Source organism: Ursus americanus, chromosome 23, assembly GCF_024610735.1.
Source record: "Ursus americanus isolate L20-20 chromosome 23, mUrsAme1.1.p, whole genome shotgun sequence".
NCBI lineage: Eukaryota > Metazoa > Chordata > Mammalia > Carnivora > Ursidae > Ursus > Ursus americanus.
This window is the reverse complement of record NC_142149.1, coordinates 34,857,868-34,880,305: the sequence shown is the minus strand read 5'-3', so window position 1 is coordinate 34,880,305 and position 22,438 is coordinate 34,857,868. Positions and strand designations below refer to the sequence as shown.

The 22,438-nt window shown below is 41.6% G+C and overlaps 1 protein-coding gene across 3 annotated transcripts in view; it reads right to left on the bottom strand.

Moving 5' to 3' along the window:
• Positions 1 to 22,438, bottom strand: part of AATF (apoptosis antagonizing transcription factor) — a 133,970-nt gene that overhangs the window by 110,102 nt on the left and 1,430 nt on the right. For 2 of the 3 annotated variants that reach the window (XM_087854594.1, XM_045773642.2), the window contains exons 3-4: positions 19,864 to 20,295; positions 19,273 to 19,410 (exon numbers count right to left, since the gene is read on the bottom strand). In XM_087854594.1, coding sequence (XP_087710720.1) covers positions 19,273 to 19,410; positions 19,864 to 20,295 — 570 coding nt within the window. The remainder of the gene's footprint in view (positions 1 to 19,272; positions 19,411 to 19,863; positions 20,296 to 22,438) is intronic. The other variant, XM_087854593.1, reaches the window with a different exon arrangement.

Below are 22,438 nucleotides of genomic sequence, written 5' to 3'. Positions count from 1 at the left end.
ATCAATTCTCTGTGTCTTCCAGGGGGATTTCCCCCTTTAAACAAAGGATTTACTTTCTACTCTTCCACTGTGGCCCCCTCATTTGGATCACTTGTTCCTATTTTGGTCCAATGTATCCCTGAGGAGTTTCAATGAGTTGTGAATTAATTGTTATTCACAAGCAAAAAAGAAGAAGAAAGAAAGAGAAAAGGCAGGATTAACTGCGATTGCCACTACAACTGCGAAGCGTGCATCTTGCACTTTCACCGTGTAAATAATGCACGGATCCTGCGGGAACATGCCAAACACCAGGATCCTTAATTAATGGAGCTCTTTAATGTGCAAATCAGGAACAAATTGCAAGTTCTGACTTGCATTGATTATGAAAACATTAATTGAATGAGCAAGACCCTAAAAAAAAAAAAAAAAGACAGAATCCTAACTCTTCGAAGAGACCAAAAGAATATAAAGCTCTGGAAACCAGACAAGTCTGACCGATGTCTAAAATGCAAACCTACAACTGAGTGCTGCTCGCTAGCACACAATGAATTTAAAAACAAGAAACAGAAAACCAACAGTCTGATCAGAAAGCAATCACTATAAAAGCATCTAGTCCACCAATGTCTTGCATGAGGCAGAAAAATGAAGGCTTACTCTGGAAGCTCACAGACACTGCTTGAAGAGAAAAAAATCACTTTATATATATACACACTTATATGTATATAGGTATAACAAAACAATGCTGTCTCTTTAAAAAGAAATTCAACCTATATAAATTATAGCCATAAACTTTTCCTGCAGTGCAGCCTAATTAATTCTTGTTCTATACACAAAGGGAAATGCTGGGTGACAAATGGGTGTGAAGCCAGAAAGCTGCCAGGTCTGCAAAACATTTTCTACTTCAATTTATAAGCAATTTTGCAGTAAATCATCAACCAGAACCTGGAATCTCAGGAATCTCTGAGTGTCCAAACCACATTATATCACTTATCAAAGAGAAAAGGAAAAAGAGTTTAAAGACATCTCATTTTTCAGTTCTAACCCACATCAAAACCTAGAAGCTCTGTGCAATCTATTATTCTCTTCTGGGTAAGGTTTTAGTACCAAAGATATATTTTTCAAGCAAAAAATGACACTATAGGTTGATGCAGCCCATTCCTCCGCCCCTGGAAGTACTGTATCATGTATCCATTACCATAAGAAATATTCCCAGACTTATCCGGGAATAAGCACACAACTATTCCCCCACCCCCGCCCCCTCAATCCAAGCAAAATGTCCACAATCAAGCCAAGCTGTAGGGTTCAGCGGGGAACCACGGTGGAAAAACAGGTGGAAAACACTCCAAGGAAATGAGGCTACTGAAGAGGAAAATAGAAACTTCCAGGAACAAAGAGAGCAGGGTTGCCCCTCTGCAGTCAGACCCTTCATCCGCCCCTAATCTCTACAGCCCCTGATGTGTTCTCCCATCCCTGTAGTTCTACTTTTTCCAGAATGGCAACATAAATGGAACTGTAAAATATATAATCGAATTTCTGAGACTGGCCTCTTTCACTTAGCATAAGACCTCTGAGTTTCATCCGCGTTTCTGCATTTATCAATAACCTGTTCCTTTTTATTGCTGAATAATGTACCACAATTTGTTTATCTATTTGTCTACTGGAGGACATGTGGGCTGTTTCTATTTTTTGATGATTATGAATAAAGCTGCTATAAACATGCACGGACAAGCTTTGTGTGCAGATACGCTTTCACTTCTCTACGGTAAACATCTAAGCCGTTCCGTGGAAGAGCTGGTAAAAGTATGTTTAACTGAATAAAAAAACCACTCGACTCTCCCCTAGTTTGCATTCCCACCAGGAAGGTCTGAAAGCTCGACTGCTCTGCACCCTAGGTGTCACTTGGTGCTGTCAGGTGTTAGTTTTTAGTCACTCAAATAGGTATGAAGTGGCATTTCATTGTGGTTTTCATTTCATTGTGGTTTTCATCTGCATTTCCCTCAACACTAATGATTACGTTGAACATCTTTTCATGCACTTCTTTGCCAGCATATACTTTCCTTGGGTAAGTTCCCGTCCAAATCTTTTGCCCTCTTTTTTATTGTTCAAGTTTTAGAGGTGTTTTTTTTTTTTTTTTGAGAGTTTTTCATATATTCTGGACGTAAGTCCTTTGTCAGATTTGTCCGATTTGCAAATATTCTCTCCAGGTCTGTAACCTGTCTTTTCATTCTGTGAACACATCTTTTCACAGAGCAAAAGATTTTAATTCTGAATTAGCCCAACTTGTCAATTTGTTCTTTTATGGATTATGCTTTTGATGTCATATCTAAAAACTCTGTCTAACCCAAGGTCGTGAGGCTTTTTCTCCCCCGTTTTCTTCAAAACACCTTATAGTTCTGCTCCACTTTCAGTTACTGATCTCTTTTGTGTTAATTTTTGTATAAAGTGTGAGCTACAGGTTGGAGTTCATTCTTTTGCAAATAAATGTACTATTGTTATAGCACCATTTGTTGAAAAGACTATCCCTTCTCCATTGAACTGACTTTGTACCTTTGTAAAAAGTCAATTGTCCATATTTGTGTGAATCTATATCTGAACTCTATTCTATTCCACTGATTAAAGTAACTTTTAAAGGAATAAACCCACAAAGAGAGGACAAAGTATGAGAGAGAGGATAGTGACTCAGTTTCTTAAGCTCAAGTCAGTGGACCATATAGTTATCAGCACGCCCGGGGGGCGCCTGGGTGGCTCAGTTGGTTGAGTGCCTGACTCTTGGTTTTGGCTCGGGTCATGGTCTTGGGGTCAAGGGATGGAGCCCTAAGTCTGGCTCCATGCTCAGTGCGGAGTCTGGTTGAGAATCTCTCTCTCTCCCTTCCCCTCTGCCCCTCCCCTCGCTTGTGCTCTCTTGCACACTCTCTCTCTCAAATAAACAAATCAAATCTAAAAAAAAAAAAAAAAAAAAAAGAATCCTTAAAATTAAAAAGTCTGACCACACCAAGCGCTTACGAGGCTGCGGGGCATCTGGAACTCGTGCACACTGCTGATGGGATTATAAAATGGTATAACTACTTTGGAAAACAGCTTAGCAGTTCCTTTAAAAGTTAAACATATGCTGGGGTGTCCGGCTGGCTCAGTCAGTAGAGCATGCAACACTCTGATTGTGAGTCTGAGCCCCACACCGAGTGTAGAGATTACTTTTTAAAAAACAAAAAGAATAAAAAAAAAAAAAGTTAATCATATACTAACCACGTGACTCAGCCATTCCATTCTTAGTTATCCAGGAGAAATGAAAGTACATGCATATAAAAACATGTACACAAATGTTCACAGCAACTTTATTTGTAATAGCCAATAACTGGAACAAAAAACCCGTGTGTATCCGTCTACGGAACTATCACTCAGCAGTTAACAGGCAATGAACTACTGACATATGCAAAAACGTAGATGAATCTCAAAATAATTATCTCAAAATAAAGACCAAAAAAAACAGCACCAACTATAGGATTCCATTTATATAAAATTCTAGAAAACACAAACTATAGTGACAGAAAACAGATTAGTGGTTGCTTAGGGACAGGGAGAGGCAGGAAGGAAAGATTATAAAGAAGCTGAAGGAACTTCTGGGGATGAAGACTATGTTCATTGTCTTCATTGTGATAATGGTTTCGTGGGTGTATACACGTCAAATTGTACAAATGCTGACAGGGTAGGTAAGCTGAGGATTAAGAACTGACCATTTCATTCAGCAAAGTGGGGGGTCACATGTGACCCTGGTGGGCAGTCTGGGTAGAATGGTAGATTCTGCCATTGGGTTCATGAGAGAATAGGAATGGGTTCATGAGAGAATAGGAAAAAGGGATCTGAGATAATGAATACAGACAACTCTTCCTAGGGATATGGCTTTAAAGGGGAGCAGAGCGATGGGACCCTTACACAGTTCACTGCATGTCAATTATACCTCAATAAACCAGGTTTGAAAAAACAGACAAATTAATAACTGACATTAACAAACCTGGGCAGGTTGACTCTGGTGTTAGCAGTGAAGAAGAATGAGAAGCAGTCCCCTTATGGTCCGTGAACAGAACCCCAGAAGATTCAGGAACTGGCAGTGATAGGCACCTCTAGAAGAGGAGAGCAAGACAGGGCTAAAAGCAGTCAATATACCAGATCCTTTCCCACAGGCAGAAGCTAAGAGCTTTATCCTCTGAAGAGAGTTAAACATAGTGTCTCTAGATAGGAGAACACCAGACATAGTGGAGGGCAAAGGCCATAACATTAAAAACAGAGGAAATAAACTGAAGTTCAGAGACTGACTGCTCAGATCCCTAGCCTGCCCACCTGTTAGAATGCCAGCATTCCTCTAGCTATGATCCCATAAGGAACAAAGACCTGAAGATACTGACACTGAGATTCCCCAAATATGGCCCACATAGATCACTTAACAATGGAAAACTCAGAAAAGAGCCCAATCTAAACATACGAACTTCTAATTAACTTTTTGGTACCCTACTTTTTTTTTTTAAGTTTTAATTATTTAAGTAATCTCTACACGCAATGTGGGGCTCAAACTTATGACCCTGAGATAAAGAGTTGCATGCTCTTCCAACTAGCCAGCCAGGTGCCCCAGTACCCTACTCTTAAAAGTCAACAGAGAGGAAAGGATTACCAAACATCTAAAAAAAAATCTATCATGTTTTACAGGGATTAAAACAAAAGAAAAGAAAGCATGGAAGGAATGGGTCGCCTGGGTGGTTTAGTCGGTTAAGCGTCTGCCTTGGGCGCAGGTCATGATCCCAGGGTTCTGAGATCAGGTCCCACGTCTGGCTCCCCACTCATGCTCGCTCTCTCGCTCTCTCAAACAGAATCTTTAAAAAAAAAAAAAAAAGAATACATACACCTTAAAAAAAGAAAGCATGGAGGGAACAAACTATGTAGGAAGAACACTTAAAGAAAATACGTATCATGTAGATCCTCAGAGAAATAACATTGAAATGATAGAAGAAATAAAAATGCTGGATGGAAGGGTTTGAAAACAAAGCTGAGGAAATATCTTAGAAAGTAGAACCAGGGGCACCTGGCTGGCTCAGTCAGTGGAATGTGCGATTCTCGATTTTGGGGTTCAAAGTTTGAGCCCCAAGTTGGGTATAGAGATTACTTAAAAATAAAATCTTTTAGGGGCGCCTGGGTGGCACAGTGGTTAAGCGTCTGCCTTCGGCTCAGGGCGTGATCCCGGCGTTCTGGGATCGAGCCCCACGTCAGGCTCTTCTGCTATGAGCCTGCTTCTTCCTCTCCCACTCCGCCTGCTTGTGTTCCCTCTCTCGCTGGCTGTCTCTCTCTCTGTCAAATAAAGAAATAAAATCTTTTAAAAAAATAAATAAATAAATAAATAAAAATAAAATCTTTTAAAAAAGTAGAACCATAAAAGAAAAGGAGAGAGAAGGGAGAATGGAAAGTTGAAGAGGAAAAAAAGAAAGAAATCAGAGGAACAGATTAACATCAAATGATAGGTCTTCCAAAAAAAAAAGGAAGAAAAACAGAGGAGAGAAAATCATGAACAAAATGATTTCAAAGACATTTCCAGGCCTGAAAGATGGGTGTCCAGGTAGAAAACGTCCTGAGTACTCCGTGCAGTGGATAGAACAGATCTGCACCAGGGCACAGCACCATGAAATTTCAGAACTCTGCAGATAAAGAGAAGTCCCCAGCTTCCAAAAGGGGAGGAAAAAACAGTAAGATTGGGAATCAGAATAGCTTGACTTATCAAGAGCAACTTTGGAGGGTGGAAGGCAATGGAATATTTTATAAAATTCTATACACAATTCTATATTGTAGAGAATTCTACACAATCAATCGTGATGACAGAATAAAGATATTTTCAGGCAATCAAGCTCTCAATAGTTTACCTCTCCTGCACCATTTCTCAGCAAACTACTAAAGGATATACTTCACCAAAATAAGGGAGTAAGCCAAGAAAGATCCTGGAGTAGGGGACGCACAGAAGTGAGAAGCTACGGTAATCCCCAGGCTGAGGAAGGGAGATGCCGACCTGATAGCTGGGCACCAGAGAAGATAACAGTCCAGATTAGAGCAGGGCAAAAGACTCTGGAAGAGGAAGATAAATTGGCAGAATATCTGATGCAATTGAGTATTGTGAGAGGAGATTCAGACAACTAGAGAAAAGTCTGGGCTTAAATAACTGCACAGAAAACAATACAAACAGAAATGTAACAATTATTAACTCTAGAAAACAAAATGATGTGTGGGAAAGGACAAATAATCATAGTATATATATTACACGGCTCAGCTGTGAATGGTGTTTACACAGACATAATAATGTAAATACTGACTATTGATCTAACCAAATTACAATATACAACCATGAAGGGATAGAAACTGTATATGAGTGTAGTAGGAACAAGAGCTAAATCCTCATTTTCATAATGAAACACCAACAGATAATGCAAAAAACTGAAAAATCAAGTAGAAACAAAACTTGTTAATTAGAGATATGGACAGAAATCCATGGAGTCCAAAAAAAACCCAACAAAATAATTAAAAATATAATTGTTGCTTTAGGGGCACCTGGGTGGCACAGTTGGTTGAACATCTGACTCCTGGTTTTGGCTCAGGTCATGATCTCAGGGTCCTGAGATCGAGACCCAGGTCAGGCTCCACACTCAGTGCAGAGTCTGCTTGAGACGCCCTCTGCCCCTCCCCCTTCCACATGCTCACTCCCACTCTCCCTCTCTCAAATAAATAAATCTTTTATATATATTATATATATATTACATAAAGGGGCTGGCTCAGTTGGTAGAGCATGTGACTCTTGATGTCAGGGTCATGAGTTCGAGTCCCATGCTGGGTGTAGAGATTACTTTAAAAAAATAATAAAATAAAATACACAAAGCATTAAAAAAAATAAAAAGAGTAAAAATTCCAAGGTAAACAGAAAAGCTGGTGGAGCTAGAACAATTTTAGGAACTAGAGTAAATATAAGACAAAACCAAAAATTTATAAGTGTACACAATATACTCAAGTATATGAATTACACAGAAAAGGAACATTCAGAAAACAAAGGGTCTCTTACAGATGAAAAATTGATTACCAAAAAAAACCCACAACAACTGGAAATCAGACAGACATGAAAAATCACAAAAAGATGGAAAACGCTAGAGAAGAAACACATAAGAGACACACTAACCCAGTTTAGTATCTAAAAGAGAGCAGAGTAAATGGAGGAAAGGAAATTATCAAAGACATATTAGAAGAGATTTCCCCAAACTGAAGGAAGCCAGTGTTAAGGCAAACAGGGCCCAGGAAGTCCTCAGCACAATGAATGAAGAAGGACCCATACCCAGATACCCCTTCAGGCAATTTCAGAAAACCAAAAGTAAAGATCCCAAACACTTCCAGAGAGGAACACAAGGCACCCACAAAGGAGTGAAACCCAGAGCAGCAACCTTCTCCTCACTAACACTCAGATAACAGCTAAGAGAGCATGCGGCAGGTTGAATGGCCCCCCAAAGAAGCTCACGTCCTAACCCCCAGAAGCTGTGCATGTGTTACCTGACATGGCGAAAGGGCTTTATAGATACATGTTAAGGGTCTGAGCTGGGATGGGCATCCTGAATTAGCCAGGTGGGCCCAATGTAGCCACAAGGTCCTTATAAGGGGAAGGTAGTAGGGTCAGAGTCAGGAAGAGAGAGGCTGGAGGGATGACACTGGTTTTGAAGGTGGAGCAGAGCCACGAGCCCAGGAATGCGCGCAGCTTATAGAAGCTGGAAATGCCAAGGAAACATGCTCCTCTAGAGCCTCCAAAAGGAGCAAAGCCATGATGACGACCTGGTTTTAGGACTTATCACCTCCAGGACTGTAATGTAATAAATAAATGAATCGTGAGCTGTTTGAAGGCACCAAGCCAATCTCTTGCAGCAGCAGCAGCAAACTAGAACAGAGCAGCACTTTCCAACTCTGAGGGAAAGTCATTTGCAATCTAGAAATTTATACCCAATCAATTAAGAATGTATCAATGAAGAATGGAGGCACAGTATTTTTAAATCTACAAGAACTCAAATCGGTTGGCTCAGTCGGTTATGTATCTGCCTTCGGCTCAGGTCATGATCCCAGGGTCCTGGGATCGAGTCCCACATCGGGCTCCTTGCTTAGCAGGGAGCCTGCTTCTCTCTCTGTTTGTGCTCACACGCACACACTCTCTGACAAATAAATAAAATCTTAAAAAAAAAGAGAGAGAGAGAACTCAAATAAATTTACTCCCCACACACTTTTGGGCAACAAACTGACAAAGTAAACTGAGATTAAGGAAGACAAAAGAGCCCAAAAATAGCTCCAAGAAGAGCTATGGAAAAAAAAAAAAGAAGAAAGAAAATGTCCCAGGAAACAACCAGTTCAAACTGGGAAAACACAGAAGCAGAGATGGCATGATTGAAAGTTTGGGGGGAAAAGACTGAGCTAAAACTGAGCTACGGGGTGGGGGGGGGGGGTAGGGATCAGAGACCTAAGGGAAAAATGATGTAACAGATTAATAGTCTGAATGTGAAGCAAACAAAAATACACCGTGGTTTGAAGCAGCCGATGCAGGTTTTTTGTTTTTGTTTTTTTAAGATTTATTTATTTATTTGAGAGAGAGAGTGCACACGCACATGAGTGGGGAGGGGGCAGAGGGAGAGGGAATGAGAGAGAATCTCAAGCGGACTCCACGCTGTGCACAGAGCCTGAGGCAGGGCTCGATCCCATGACCCTGAGATCATGACCCAAGCCAAAACCAAGAGTCAGAAGATCAACCGACCGCCAGCCGCCGCCCGATGAAGGGCTATTAATAAAAGATCTACTGGAAACAGGAACTAGGAACTTAAACTACACTAAGAGCATTCTCCTTTGAGTAGCCTAGAAACCATGACTCTGAAAAAAAGTGTAAGTCTCCAGTTCTTCCCTGCCCTGCCATTAAACCCTATTTACATGGTAATAACACTGTAAATGCACTTTACAGGTTTTCAACTCCCGGGGTCAACACACTGCACTGGGCTCCTTGTCCTGCAGCAGAAAGCAGACGGGATGACTGTCTCATACGTTTTCCTCAAAATTTCTGCTATCTCATCCCCTATTCCTCATTCACAATTTACGACCTTGGCTTCTACTTCGAAGAAAATAGAACTATCAAAAGAGAATGTTCAGACTCCTACCTATTGGTGTCTATTTATACACTACCTTCCCAGCTGTCAGAACAGTTAAATTGTCCATGCCACTGTCGAAGGCCACCCTTCTTGTGCACTAGTCCCAGGTCCACTTACCTACCAAGGACGCGCTACAGCACACGGATCATTCTTACCAACATACAATCACGCAGCTTACTTCTCGAGTCTCAAAATAATCAACACTTCTGACTCCACATCTTTTTCCATCTAATGTCCCATCTCTCTGCTCCCCTTTAAAGCCACATCTCTACAAAGAGTTGTCTACACTCACTACCTCAAATCCCTTTCTCCCATCCTCATGCAAAACCCATTCCTGTCAAGCCTGTATCCCACTCCACCAAAACTGTTCACCAAGGTCACAGGTATGTTGCTAAATTAAGCGGCCAACTCTCAGCTTACTCAGCCTGTCAGTAGCACCCTCATCTGTCATAACAGAGAGTAAATGAACCAAGAAACAGATATGCGGGGCGCCCGGGGCACTCGGTCACGTAAGCATTTGCCTTTGGCTCAGGTCTTGATCTCAGGGTCCTGGGACGGAGTCCCATATTGGGCTGCTCGGTGGGGAGTCTGCTTCTCCCTCTCTGCTCTCCCTCACCCTCTCCCTCTCTCAGATAAATAAAATCTTTAAAAAAAAAAAAAAAAGAAACAGATATAAACAAGCTATCTAAAATTACAGAAGTAAAACAGAAATAGACTGAGACTAAACGTAAGACAAAGGGCTAGTGCTGTCTTCCTGACTGCTTCGGTAGTACTTATTATATTCCTGTATGATATTAATAAAATGATTTAAACACAGGTTTTAAGACACGAATAACAGTAATAAAGGAGAGTAGTATCTTCTGCAGTGGTTAGCTTCTCAAGCCTGAGCATAAAGCAGAAATCAAGTTCTCACAAAACCGGAAAATCCCTGAAACTGCCCATCAGGTTCAGCGCTGCACTGTCTCTCCGCAAGCGGGACCCAGACAGTTCCTCGCCGCAAGCTCCGGAGCACACAGCTGGTTCAGCCGGTGAACACTGCTGTCGATGATCACATTCAGGGGCCGTGCTGTAAGTTTCAACACCAGAGCCCGTCGGTCCCACGAGATGCTCACTGGAGAGGCAACTACAGACCCCGCCCGCCACCTCACGCCGGCTCCCCCGGGGCGCTGGCTCACTCAACACAATGGCAGGCAGAATTTCTGCACTACTTCGCGTTTTGGCCAGGCACCTGTAGCTAAAAGTGGGTTAATTAAATGTTCATATAACGAGGCTCCAACAGACAAGGAAGCGCACAGCGTCCCCGCGAATACAACAGGTCAAGTGATCCTATTCGGGAACCACTACTCTTACTGGCTACTCCAAGTCGAGGTTGCTTCTTGCTTCTGCGGCCAAAGACAAGCCTATTCCTTTTTTTTTTTTTTTTTTTTTTTTTTTAAAGATTTTATTTATTTTTGTGACAGAGAGACAGCCAGTGAGAGAGGGAACACAGCAGGGGGGTGGGAGAGGAAGAAGCAGGCTCCCAGCAGAGGAGCCCGATGTGGGACTCGATCCCGAAACGCCGGGATCACGCCCTGAGCCGAAGGCAGACGCTTAACGACTGCGCTACCCAGGCGCCCCGACAAGCCTATTCCTAAGAAACCCAAACCGACCGAACGAACTTTCTGACTAGACTGGTGTCAGTTGTTTTCATGCTTCCACAGCTCGGCGACCGAGGGCTCATCTCTTCAAGGCCGGTGGAATTGCTGCATACCAACCTCTCCTCCTGGTCCTACCGACTTAGTTACTTTGGAAAAGCACCTGCTCTGTGACCCCATTTTACTCTCTACATAACATAAATGCCTGATTAACCAGGTTGGACAAATTAAGTAATAAGTAGCTCAAAAGGGACGAAAAGTCTTCCTACACAAAACTCATTCTCCAATAAATAGACAAAACGTAGCATACATTTCACTGCTAAATCAACAGGTATTATGTAAATATCAAACAGAAAGTTATCAAGAAATGATTGCCTTCATTTCCCACCTACAGTTTAGGAAAAATAAGAGATCAATAATGCTCTGAGGTAGCAGGAGAGTAGGAAAACAGTCACAGATGAGAATTTCAATTGTTGCAATTCTTCTAAGGACCAATTTGGCAATATGTTCCAAAAGTCTTAAAAAAAAAAAAAAAAAGCACAATCCCTTTGTCCCAGCAATGCATTTCCAGGGAACACAGATCTGTGCTGTCCAATACAGTATCCACTGGCCATATGTGGCTACTGAGCAGCCAAAATGTGGTTAGTCCAAATTGAGATGAGCTGTAAACACAGGATATACTCTGGACTTCAACGATTTAACATGAAAAAAAGATACATAATGTACCTCACTAATATTTGTACATCGACTACATGTTAAAGTATTTTTGATACATGGGGTTAAATAAAATAGAAAATACAAGTTAATTTTACGTGTTTTCCTAGACTTTTTCTTAATGTAGTTAATATAAAATTTTGAATTACATATGTGGCTTACATTATATTTCTATCAAAGGGCTACTTTTAGACAAATTGCACAAATATATATGTACAAGGATGTTTATCAAAGCATGCTTTATAGAAGTGAAAAGCTACAATAAACCTAAGCAGCCATCAACACAGATTGGTTAAATAAACTAGTAAATCTATAAAATGGAATATTCTGTAGCCGCTGAAAATGCTGATGTACATCTAAATATACGGACATGAAACGATATATTAAATAGAAAAAATAAGCTTAAAAATAGTACATATTTGATTCCATTTTTTTTTCCCAAAAGGAGCGCGCGCACGTGTATGCGCGTGCGTGCGCGTGTGTGTGTGTGTGTGTGTGTAAGCACAGAAAAAGATCTGAAAGGTTATTCATCAAAATGACAACTGTGGTTACCTCTGGGCAGTAGGACTGCAGATAATCCTTATTTTCTTCTTTATGCTTTTATGTATTTTCTGAATTTCTGAAGTAAGCATGATATAATTTTATAATTAAAATAGTAAAGACATTTTAAAAAATGAGACATCAGCTAAAACAAAAAGATCAATCTTATATCACTTTTGCTAGATGAAGTCTACAGTAACAAGGGTCCTTAATCCTACACAACGCTACACTAGGAGAAGCTTGCAAATACCTCTGTCCCAAGCTCCACTTAAACTTATCCCAAGTAATTAAGAATGTTCCAGGGTTTTACATATCATCTGTGAAAACTCTGCTATGAACCCATAAGTTATTAAATGAGAGAACACAGAAATAGATGTTCATGCATTTGTCACCTAAGGCAGCTAAGTAATTTAAAAAGGGGAGAATTTCACTGATAATACTAGTTGTCTAAGGGATAGGGAACTGGTGGCCATTCCTGAGCAGCACAAGGGGAGGAAACAAAATTTTCTATATAAGAGTTTGGTATCTTTTGAATTTTGAGCCCTGTGAATCTACTGCCTACTTTAAAAATAAATAAAATTTTAAAAACAAAACAGAAACATTAGCTATAAAAACTCCATGATTGCCCATGACTTACTCAAAATTTAAAAAGTTATTCTTAAGGGGCAACTGGGTGACTCAGTCACTTAAGTGTCCAACTCTTGATTTAGGCTCAGGTCTTGATCTCAGGGTCATGAGACCGAGCCGCAAGCTGGGCTCCACGCTCAGTGCGGGGTCTGCTTGAGATTCTCTCTCTCTCTCTCTCTCTCTCTCTCTCTCTCTGACCCTCCCCTGCTCACACAATAAATAAATAAATAAATACATACATACATACATACATACATACATACATACTCAAAAAAAGAAAAACGAAAAGTTATTCTTAAGGTGTCTACTCGTGCTGAGATCAAATTAGCATTAAAAACTGTAGTCTATTCAAGTCAAAATAGTTGAAGGGCTGGCGGAAGGGCCACAGAGTGAGGAGAGGGTGAACGTAAGCTAGAAGTGGGAAGATGGGAGGGAGCAAATACAATGCAATTTATTAATAGTGAAATTTGTTTTTATACTAGTAGGCAAGTAAAGAATCTCAACACTTCCTCTATATTTATATTACATTATACTCTGTTCTTGGATTCTTTTGCTTATGGGAAATAGCAAAATGTCAACCATTGTTTCTATTAAAGGTCTTTAATGATATTGCATTTTAGACCTGTAATGAAACATGGTGCTCACTGCAGTTTGTAATGCATCTCATTAAATACATTAATAACATGCATTTCACTAAAAGGTCAACTTATTATGGCTGAAGTTTGGCTTTCCTTTAATCACTTCATTTAAAGCTATAGAGCAAACTCTGAAAAAGATAGTAGAAAGGGCCTGTTAGAAATGCTCTCTCAATTCTCCCACCCATTAAAATCAGTTACGCTTATTAAGAAGTCACTGCTAATGTTTTTACGTGAAATAACGGTATTATGATTTTTTTTCTTTTTTAAAGATTTATTTATCTTAGAGAACGTGTGCACACAAGCGTGGGGAGGGGCAGGGGAAAAGGGAGAGGATCCCAAGTAGACTCCCCACTGAGCAGGGAGCCCGAGACCCTGAGATCAGGACCTGAACCGAAATCAAGAGTCAGACTCTTAACCCATTGAGCCTGGTATTGTGATTTTTTTAAAAACCCTTTTATTAGAGGGGCGCCTGGGTGGCTCAGTAGTTAAGCGTCTGCCTTCGGCTCAGGGCGTGATCCCGGCGTTCTGGGATCGAGCCCCACATCAGGCTCCTCCGCTGGGGGCCTGCTTGTTCCTCTCCCACTCCCCCTGCTTGTGTTCCCTCTCTCGCTGGCTGTCTCTCTCTCTGTCAAACAAATAAATAAAATCTTAAAAAAAAAAAACCTCTTAGAGATACATGCTGATTTACTGATAAAATGATAGAATGTCTGCTATTTGCTTCACACTAATCCAGAAGTAAAGGGAGAGCTAGTATAAATACAGATGAAGTAAGATTGGCCAGGAGTTGATGGTGCTTAGCTGGTAAAGGTATGTGGGTTCACTGTACAATTCTCCATGCTTTTATATAAGTTTGATATATTCCATAATGACAATTTTTTAATAACTCATGCTCAGGTTTCCTTAAGTAACTTGTCTTCTTCCTTATACACCGCTGCCACCAACATAAAAGACCTGCCTCCTAATCTTGTAGAACTTTTAAAAAAGAAAAACAGAAAGGAAAAGGTGACCTCTTTAGAGAAATGCTTTTGGCAGAGAAAATCCCTGAATTTTGCTAAGGTTACTTTATGACTTACTACGTATGCAACTACTAAAATATCAAAAAATGTCTCTGAAACTACTTAACACTTCAAGAGTTATAATTACCAACACGTAACGCCACGGTGATTGGGGACTAAGTGCATGTGTGCTGGGGAAGGAAGGAGATACTTACGTGGCTTGCGGCAGAGCTTAGGGTGCTGACGTTAGAATGGCACGCTGCTCATCCGTTTACTGTGGTTAAAAACTCTGCTGCTTCAGAGGCTACTTTAGGACAATGAGAGTAAACAGCAGTGACAAGGAGAGAATATATCAAGAAAACGCAACCTGAGAACAGGATCCCACATGCGATGAAACTGACGTTGAGAGGATAAAAGGAGTACGAAATGAGAAGAAACCAGAAAGGCAGGAGAACCCAAACAGCTTTCATAGTGTCACCAAAGCCAAAGCCAAAGCCAAACATTTCAAGGAAAGGTTGAATGCTTCAAGGAGGTAGCAGCTGGCTCTGGTGGCAAGGAAATCTCTGGGCATCTTTTCATAGTTAGGAGACAAAAGCTGAATTAAAAAAGCATTAAAGAAGAATGTAACCTTACACGTTCCAGAACAAATGCTTAATTTAAGTTATATAGGAAATTTGAATACTAATAAAAAGTCAAAAAACACTGAAGACAGTGGGGATGATGGTCATGACACTGATGGCCATGATTCACATGGCTGACCATTACCAATGCCTCTTTCAGCAGAAAAATACCCACACCTAACATCTGTGGGGCGCTGTGAGCCAGACCCTGTGCTAATGCTTTATACCGATCATGCCCTTCAATCCTCACAACCATCCCATCGACCCCTTGCTGTGAAGTTAAGTAACCTGCCCAAGGTCAATAGGCAAATCCACCACTGAGATGGAATCTGAAGTCAGGCGGTCTAACTTTAACTCTAAGACCCAAGGAACTGACAAGAGATTTAATTAAAGACAGTAAGTTCCAGTGCCACTTCTGGGGTCAATACAAATTCAGCCTAGGGTCCACACCAGCCATACTGTGCTATAGCACAGTATAAATGGTACATCCAGAGTAATGCAGCTCAGTTTTTCTAGAACTGTTTACCAACACAGGGAGGTATACAACATATTATGTCATACTGTTGTAAGACTGGAAACAAACAAAAAATAGCCACCCTGGGCGCCTGGCTGGTTCAGTCGGTAGAGCATGCAACTCTTGATCTTGGGGTTATGAGTTCCGAGCCCCTTGTTGGGTGCAGAGATGACTTAAAAATAAAACCTTAGGGGCGCCTGGATGGCACAGTTGGTTGAGTGTCCGACCCTTGGTTTCCGCTCAGGTCATGATCTCAGGGTCGTGAGTTGGGCTTTGTGCTCAGTGCAGAGTCCGTTGGGACCCTCTCTCCCTCTGCCCCGCCATCCCATGCTCTCTCTCTCAAAATAAATAAATAAATAAGTCTTTAAAGAGAAGTCTTAAAAAAAAATTAGCCACCCTTAAGATGTGCACAAATGCTACTTAACAGAATATTCTCCACTCTCCCATCTTAGAATATGTGACGCTAAACAAACATGCCTTTCTTCTCCCTCCTCCACTGCAACCCATCCTGTCACACTGTAACAGACATCTGTCGCATCACCTGGAGTTTACCAATGAGACAAAGAGGGAATTGGTTAAGAACAAAGAAAAGATTAAGAAGAGCAGAACAGTTGCAAATAAAACTAAGTAATATTACAGTAGCTAAGGAAACTACGCTGTACTCAAGAACAGGAATGTGTTGACCTTAAAATAACAATATTTTAAGATGAATTAAAAAAAAAAAAAAAACCAGGAAAGGATCAAGCAAGAATAAATAACAAAATGGGAAGGTCTCCTCATGAAACACTTCAGACATTTAACCTAGAGCAGTCTAGGCCTCACTCCAAAGCATACCACCAAGAATTAGGGTACCAGGGCACTAAAAATAGCAGGGAAATGGGGCACCTGGCTCACTCAGTCGGTAGAGCATGCAATTCCTTTTTTTTTTTTTTAAAGATTTTATTTATTTATTCGACAGAGAGAGAGACAGCCAGCGAGAGAGGGAACACAAGCAGGGGGAGTGGGAGAGGAAGAAGCAGGCTCATAGCGGAGGAGCCTGATGTGGGGCTCGATCCCAGAACGCCGGGATCACGCCCTGAGCCGAAGGCAGACGCTCAACCGCTGTGCCACCCAGGCGCCCCAGAGCATGCAATTCTTGATCTTGGCGTCGTGGGTTCGAGCCCTATGTTGGGCAAAGAGTTTACTTGGAAAAAAAAAAAAAAAGAAAGAAAAAGAAAACAGCAGGTAAGTGCTCCAAAAATCTCAAAAATTTTGAAAACTGCCTATCATTTATTTAAGGGAAGAAAGGGGGGAAAGCTGGCGGAGGAGATAGTACAGACCTGCCCTCACAGTGTCTGCAGGGCTCCTGACTTCAAGTACAGCAGAACGTGAAACCTACAGGCTGCACCCCAGGAAGCAACTCCACATTAAAGCAGGTATTCCGGGGGCGCCTGGGTGGCACAGCGGTTGGGCGTCTGCCTTTGGCTCAGGGCGTGATCCCGGCATTATGGGATCGAGCCCCACATCAGGCTCCTCCGCTATGAGCCTGTTTCTTCCTCTCCCACTCCCCCTGCTTGTGTTCCCTCTCTCGCTGGCTGTCTCTATCTCTGTCGAATAAATAAATAAAATCTTAAAAAAAAAAAAATGAAAACTATAAAATAATGAAACAAAAGAAGATCCTTTAAAAAAAAAAAAAAAAAGCAGGTATTCCGGGGGCCCCTGGCTGGCTGCGTCCATAGGGCACGTGACTCTTGATTTCCGGACTGTGAGTTTGAGCCCCACGTGTGGCACAGAGTTCATGTTAAAACAAAACAAAACAAAACAAAACAGGTATTTTCCACAAGAAAGGTTTGCAGAATTGCCTACCCTAGAAATCCTACATATTGACTTTGAAGGATAAGGTGATTCTACCCGGAGGCAGATGTTCTCCTCAGGTCCTTACAACTCTAACGCCGTAATACTATAAAAACAAGTTCTGGGACGCTTGGGTGGCTCAGTCAGTTAAGAGTCTGCCTTTGCATTAAAAAAAAAACAAAAAAACAAAAAACCCCACGTATTGCACGGTGCACTGGGTGTTATACACAACTAATGAATCATCGAGCCTTACATCGGAAACCAGGGATGTACTGTATGGTGATTAACATAATATAAAAAAAAAAAAAAAGCGTCTGCCTTTGGCTCAGGTCATGATTCCAGAGTTCTGGGATCGAGCCCTGCATCAGGCTCCTTGCTCAGCAGAGAATCTGCTTTGCCCTCTGCCTCTGCACTACCCCCCACCCCTGCTTGTTCTCTCTCTCACATAAATAAATAAAATCTTTTTTTTTGAATATTTTCTTTGACAGACAGACAGAGACAGCGAGAGAGGGAACACAAGCAGGGGGACTGGGAGAGGGAAAAGCAGCCTTCCCACTAAGCAGGGAGTCCGAAGCGGGGCTCGATCCCAGAACCCTGGGATCATGACCTGAAGCCGAAGGCAGACACTCAACGACTGAGCCACCCAGGTGCCCCAAATAAATAAAATCTTTAAAACAAAAAAACAAAAAAGTTTTAAAGAAGAAATGAAAACACTTAGGTCTCAGCATGCACATAAGGGATAGCGATTCCAACCACAGTGCACTAAGCCCAAATCTCACTCTGCCCCCCTCCTTTGGTGCCCTTGGGCACACAGTACACAGCCCGTATGGCGCAAGGCAGTGCAGAATTCTCAACAGTAAAGGCAGGAAAGGTGGAGTCTGGTTTGCCGTCATGAGCAAGCTCTATAACCTTGGGCAACGCATTCTCTCTGGGCCCTGGTTTTCTCATCTGTAAAATGAGGGGACTGCAAACCACGTAATTTCTAAATTCCTCTTCTACAATTCTTGGGCTTTATAGCTCGGCAATTCTCTCCCAAAACTTTTTCCTCCCTCTGCAGTCATCACCTTGGCTCACTCTATGCAACCCGAAGAGAGATATAAATAAGACTGTCTTAGCATGTTTTGTAGAAACCTCCCAACAAGGAAAAGCATCTTGTAAGCACGATACTACCAAAATGAACAGGGATTGGCCACTCATTCTCTCTTTTGTTCTATATCAGCGGGTTTGCAAATAGAGTTCTGAGTTACTTAAAAAAGTAACTCAGAAAGGCAAGGGAAGGGGGGAGAAGTAAAGGCAGTAAGACAAAAGTGTAACAGAGGCACCCGGGTGGTTCAGTCAGTTGAGCGTCTGACTCTTGATTTCAGCTTAGGTCACGATCTCAGGGTCCTGGGATCAGGCCCCGCACTGGGCTCCATGTGCAGCAGGACGTCCGCTTGCCCCTCTCCCTCTGCTCCCTTCCACCCCCCCCCCACTCTCTCAAATAAATACATAAAGAAAATCTTTAAAAAAAAAAGAAAAAGAAAAAGAAAAAAAAGAGGAGCGCCTGGGTGGTTCAGATGGCTAAGCGTCTGCCTTCGGCTCAGGTCATGATCTTCAAGTCCTAGGATTGAGCCCCATGTTGGGCACCCAGCTCAGCAGGGAGTCTGCTTCTCCCTCTCTCTCTGCCTCTCCCCCTGCTTATGCTCTGCCTCTCTCTCTCTCTCTCAAGTGAATGAATAAAATCTTTAAAAAAAAAAAAAAAAAAGAAAAGAAAGAAAAGTGGAATAGACATGACTCAAGTACCCAATCCATTTCAATCCAAGTTGTCTTCATTTTGTAAGTTATATTGCTGTTCTTTTAAAAAAAAAAAGGTAAAAACCATTCTGTACCATATTGTCACTAAAACCAAATCTTCTCTTCTTCAACTCTATGGTGCTAAAAACACAATTTCAGTGTGTCCCAATGTACCCCAGTGGTTCTAAGTATCCCCAGATGGCATAAGTATTCTTACTATTTTTTAGGGCGCTGGCAAATTCTGGGCCACCTTTGTCCTTGAAAATAGGGAAAACATCTGGTTGAGGAAGCTGATTGGTGGTCAACAGAGCTTTTTGTAGCTTGATCCTTCCTTCCAAGAGCTGGTCCCACAGTGCTGAGAAAGACAAAGGAATTTCATTCCTCAGTTACAAAATCTTCCTGGGTTGGGGGATGGGGGGGTGCAGGGATAGGAAATCACACCAGTCTCTACGAAGCACAGCTTTATCAGAGCTTCTTGCCATGACAGTACTCGCCATTATAAGAAATAAATCCAGTATCTTGGAAGCAAATATCTGCTAGACGAGAGAGGGAAAGCTAAAGCCCAAAGAGAAGAGAAAACTGTTTTCTCTTCAATATCCCACAGCTGCCAAAGGCCTAGAACAGAACCAGCTAAGCATCCCAGTGTAGAAATGACTGGCTAAGCAGAGAAGACTGGGACTTCAGGCCTCTAGGTAGGTGAGGCATATCACAAATTAACTGGAAGGACACAGGAGCGAGGGAACAGCCAGAACAAACAAACAGGAGAGAAAATGCAGACACTCTGAAAATAGCAAAACCATGGACAAACCTATCTGGTTCTTCACAGCTCTTCCTTTCTCCACTTCCTCGGAAACTTTGGCACTGGAAAAGGTCATCACTACACCGTCGTCTCCACTATTCCTGTCTTCAGCCCTATCTTCCTCACTCTCACCCGAGGAGTCTTCCTCCCCATCCCCTTCTTCCATGCCACTCTCCTCCTCTTCATCTTCCTCTTCCTCACTGCTACCAAGGTCATCCATCCCCTCGGTGAATTTTTCAAAGTCACGGATGCTCTGGACACTAAAACCCGGTGTTTTCCCAGGGCGGCCTCGGCCCCGCTTCTTCCAGGCTGGACTACCGTCCCCGTCATTATCATACTCCTCTTCCTCAGCAGCACTCAGGGCATCCTCGTCGGATCCCTCCAGACCCAGCCCCTCTGAATCTCCATCTCCAGACTCTTCCTCATCAGATATCTCCTTGTCTAAACAAGAGACGAAAGAAGGAAAAAAGATGGATGTTACCTGGAGACAAACACTAGGCCAGATCTTTCATTTCAAATAAAGGACTACAGCATCCATCAAAAAAATAAAATGTATTATTGTACTCAATTCAATTCAAATATGTATTGTACATCTACTATGTCTAAAATGCTAAAGGGAGAAGCAAAGATGAACAAAACATGGGTCTTACCCTACGAAAGGTTCTAATGGGAAAAACGGACCCTTCGAAACTGTACCAAAGACAAGACTTGACAAAGTTTCGATAACCCAGAGAAGGTAGAAATTTTAGGTGTGGGACAAGTAGATTTAAACAAGGCTTTTTAAGAAAGAGGTAGCCTTTGGTCTGGACCTTGAAGAATAGTAAGATTTCAAATAAGGGAATTAACACTTTTCCCAAACCTACATCTGAAAAAATATAATTTATCGTTAACCATCCCAAGTGTACAATCTCTATGACACCAGTGTACCCTATTTATTAAATACGTATTAAGTACCTATTATGAGCCAGGTGTAGATAAAAGCTAAGAAATGACAAGCAGAATGTAATACCTGTGGGGCGGGGTTCATAGCCTGGTGGGAGTGGTAGATATGCTTGCCGACATTCATATCATTATTGTCATTATAGTGTCATTAGTACACGGTGTATGCAAACGGATCCATCTAACTCTCCTGAAAGGGTGGAGAATTGGCTTCATCTTAAGGAGACATTATAATTTTATTGATTAAACATACGTAACAGCTTATGTGGTAGGTCTTCAGCACTTCTTTAAAGAACTATATATAAACTCAAGACATGGAGAGGACTGTCAAAATATAAACACAAAAACTAAGTGCAAAAATAGCAAAAATTAATCATTTAAGTTCTTTAAATGTGCGCCATTTCTCAGATTAAGGTCTATTCATAGAGTAGCAGTTAAGAATATAGATCTTGGAGTCAGACTGCCTTATCTGAATCCTGGCTCTTCTGCTTACTAGCTGTATGACCTTGAGCAAGTTACATAACCAATCTGTCCCTCAATTTCCTTCCCTGTAAAATGGGGATAAATACTATCAACTTCATAAACTACTGGGAATATCAAATGAAATGATACATGTAAGGATAACAGTAACATCTTTTGAAGACTTGCTGTGTTCCGGTCTCTTAGCACTTAAAGAACTTACCACAATGCCTGACATATGGTAAAAGCCCAATAAATATTTGTCTCACGACTGGTCCTTTTATCACTCTCTAGGCAAAGAATGTGAAATGAGCTTATCAGGTGCCCCCAGAACTTTATCAAAGGCCAAATCATGGGTATCATGACCTGAATGATAGTTTCTTTTATAGTATCTGTGGATTCTCAAAATGACACCTCTCTAAAGGAAAAAAAAGATGGCATCCACTCAGTAATCACCATATCCAGCCCCTCCTTTTTTCCACTGAGAAACTTATAATGTTTTAAACCTATAAGCTCATGTCCTCACACTCTCCGAAGGCTCTTGAAGGGGAGAGGGAAGAATTATGCTATATTTACAATGGCAAAAAATGAGCTTCACAAATTACAATTATCCAGTGAGCCAACGCAAGACTTGAAAAACCAAAGGAAGGGGCGCCTGGGTGGCGCAGTCATTAAGCGTCTGCCTTTGGCTCATGGCGTGATCCCAGCGTTCTGGGATCGAGCCCCACATCAGGCTCCTCCGCTGGAAGCCTGCTTCTTCCTCTCCCACTCCCCCTGCTTGTGTTCCCTCTCTCGCTGGCTGTTTCTCTGTCAAATTAATAAACAAAATCTTAAAAAAAAAAAAAAAGAAAAGAAAAACCAAAGGAAAAGGGTCAAAATCCATGAGTAGCCTGTTCATTAGATGTCATTCTTTTTCAACCTATAGCCCTGTCCAATACCCAATATGCACTGCCTTTTCTCTCCATTTTAGGGTGAACCATTAGGCTAAACATAAGAATTATAGAAACTTAATGGCTCTGCGCTTTAGATTGCTTACGAACTGAAATTAAGTACCTCTTAAGATCCTTTCTAATGCCCAAATCATAGTCTCTCCTAAGACAATAAGTGGGGGCACACACAGACTAGTCTTGCAGTGACAATCAAAAAAAACAAAACAAAACAAAAAACAAACCAAAACCCACAAAAA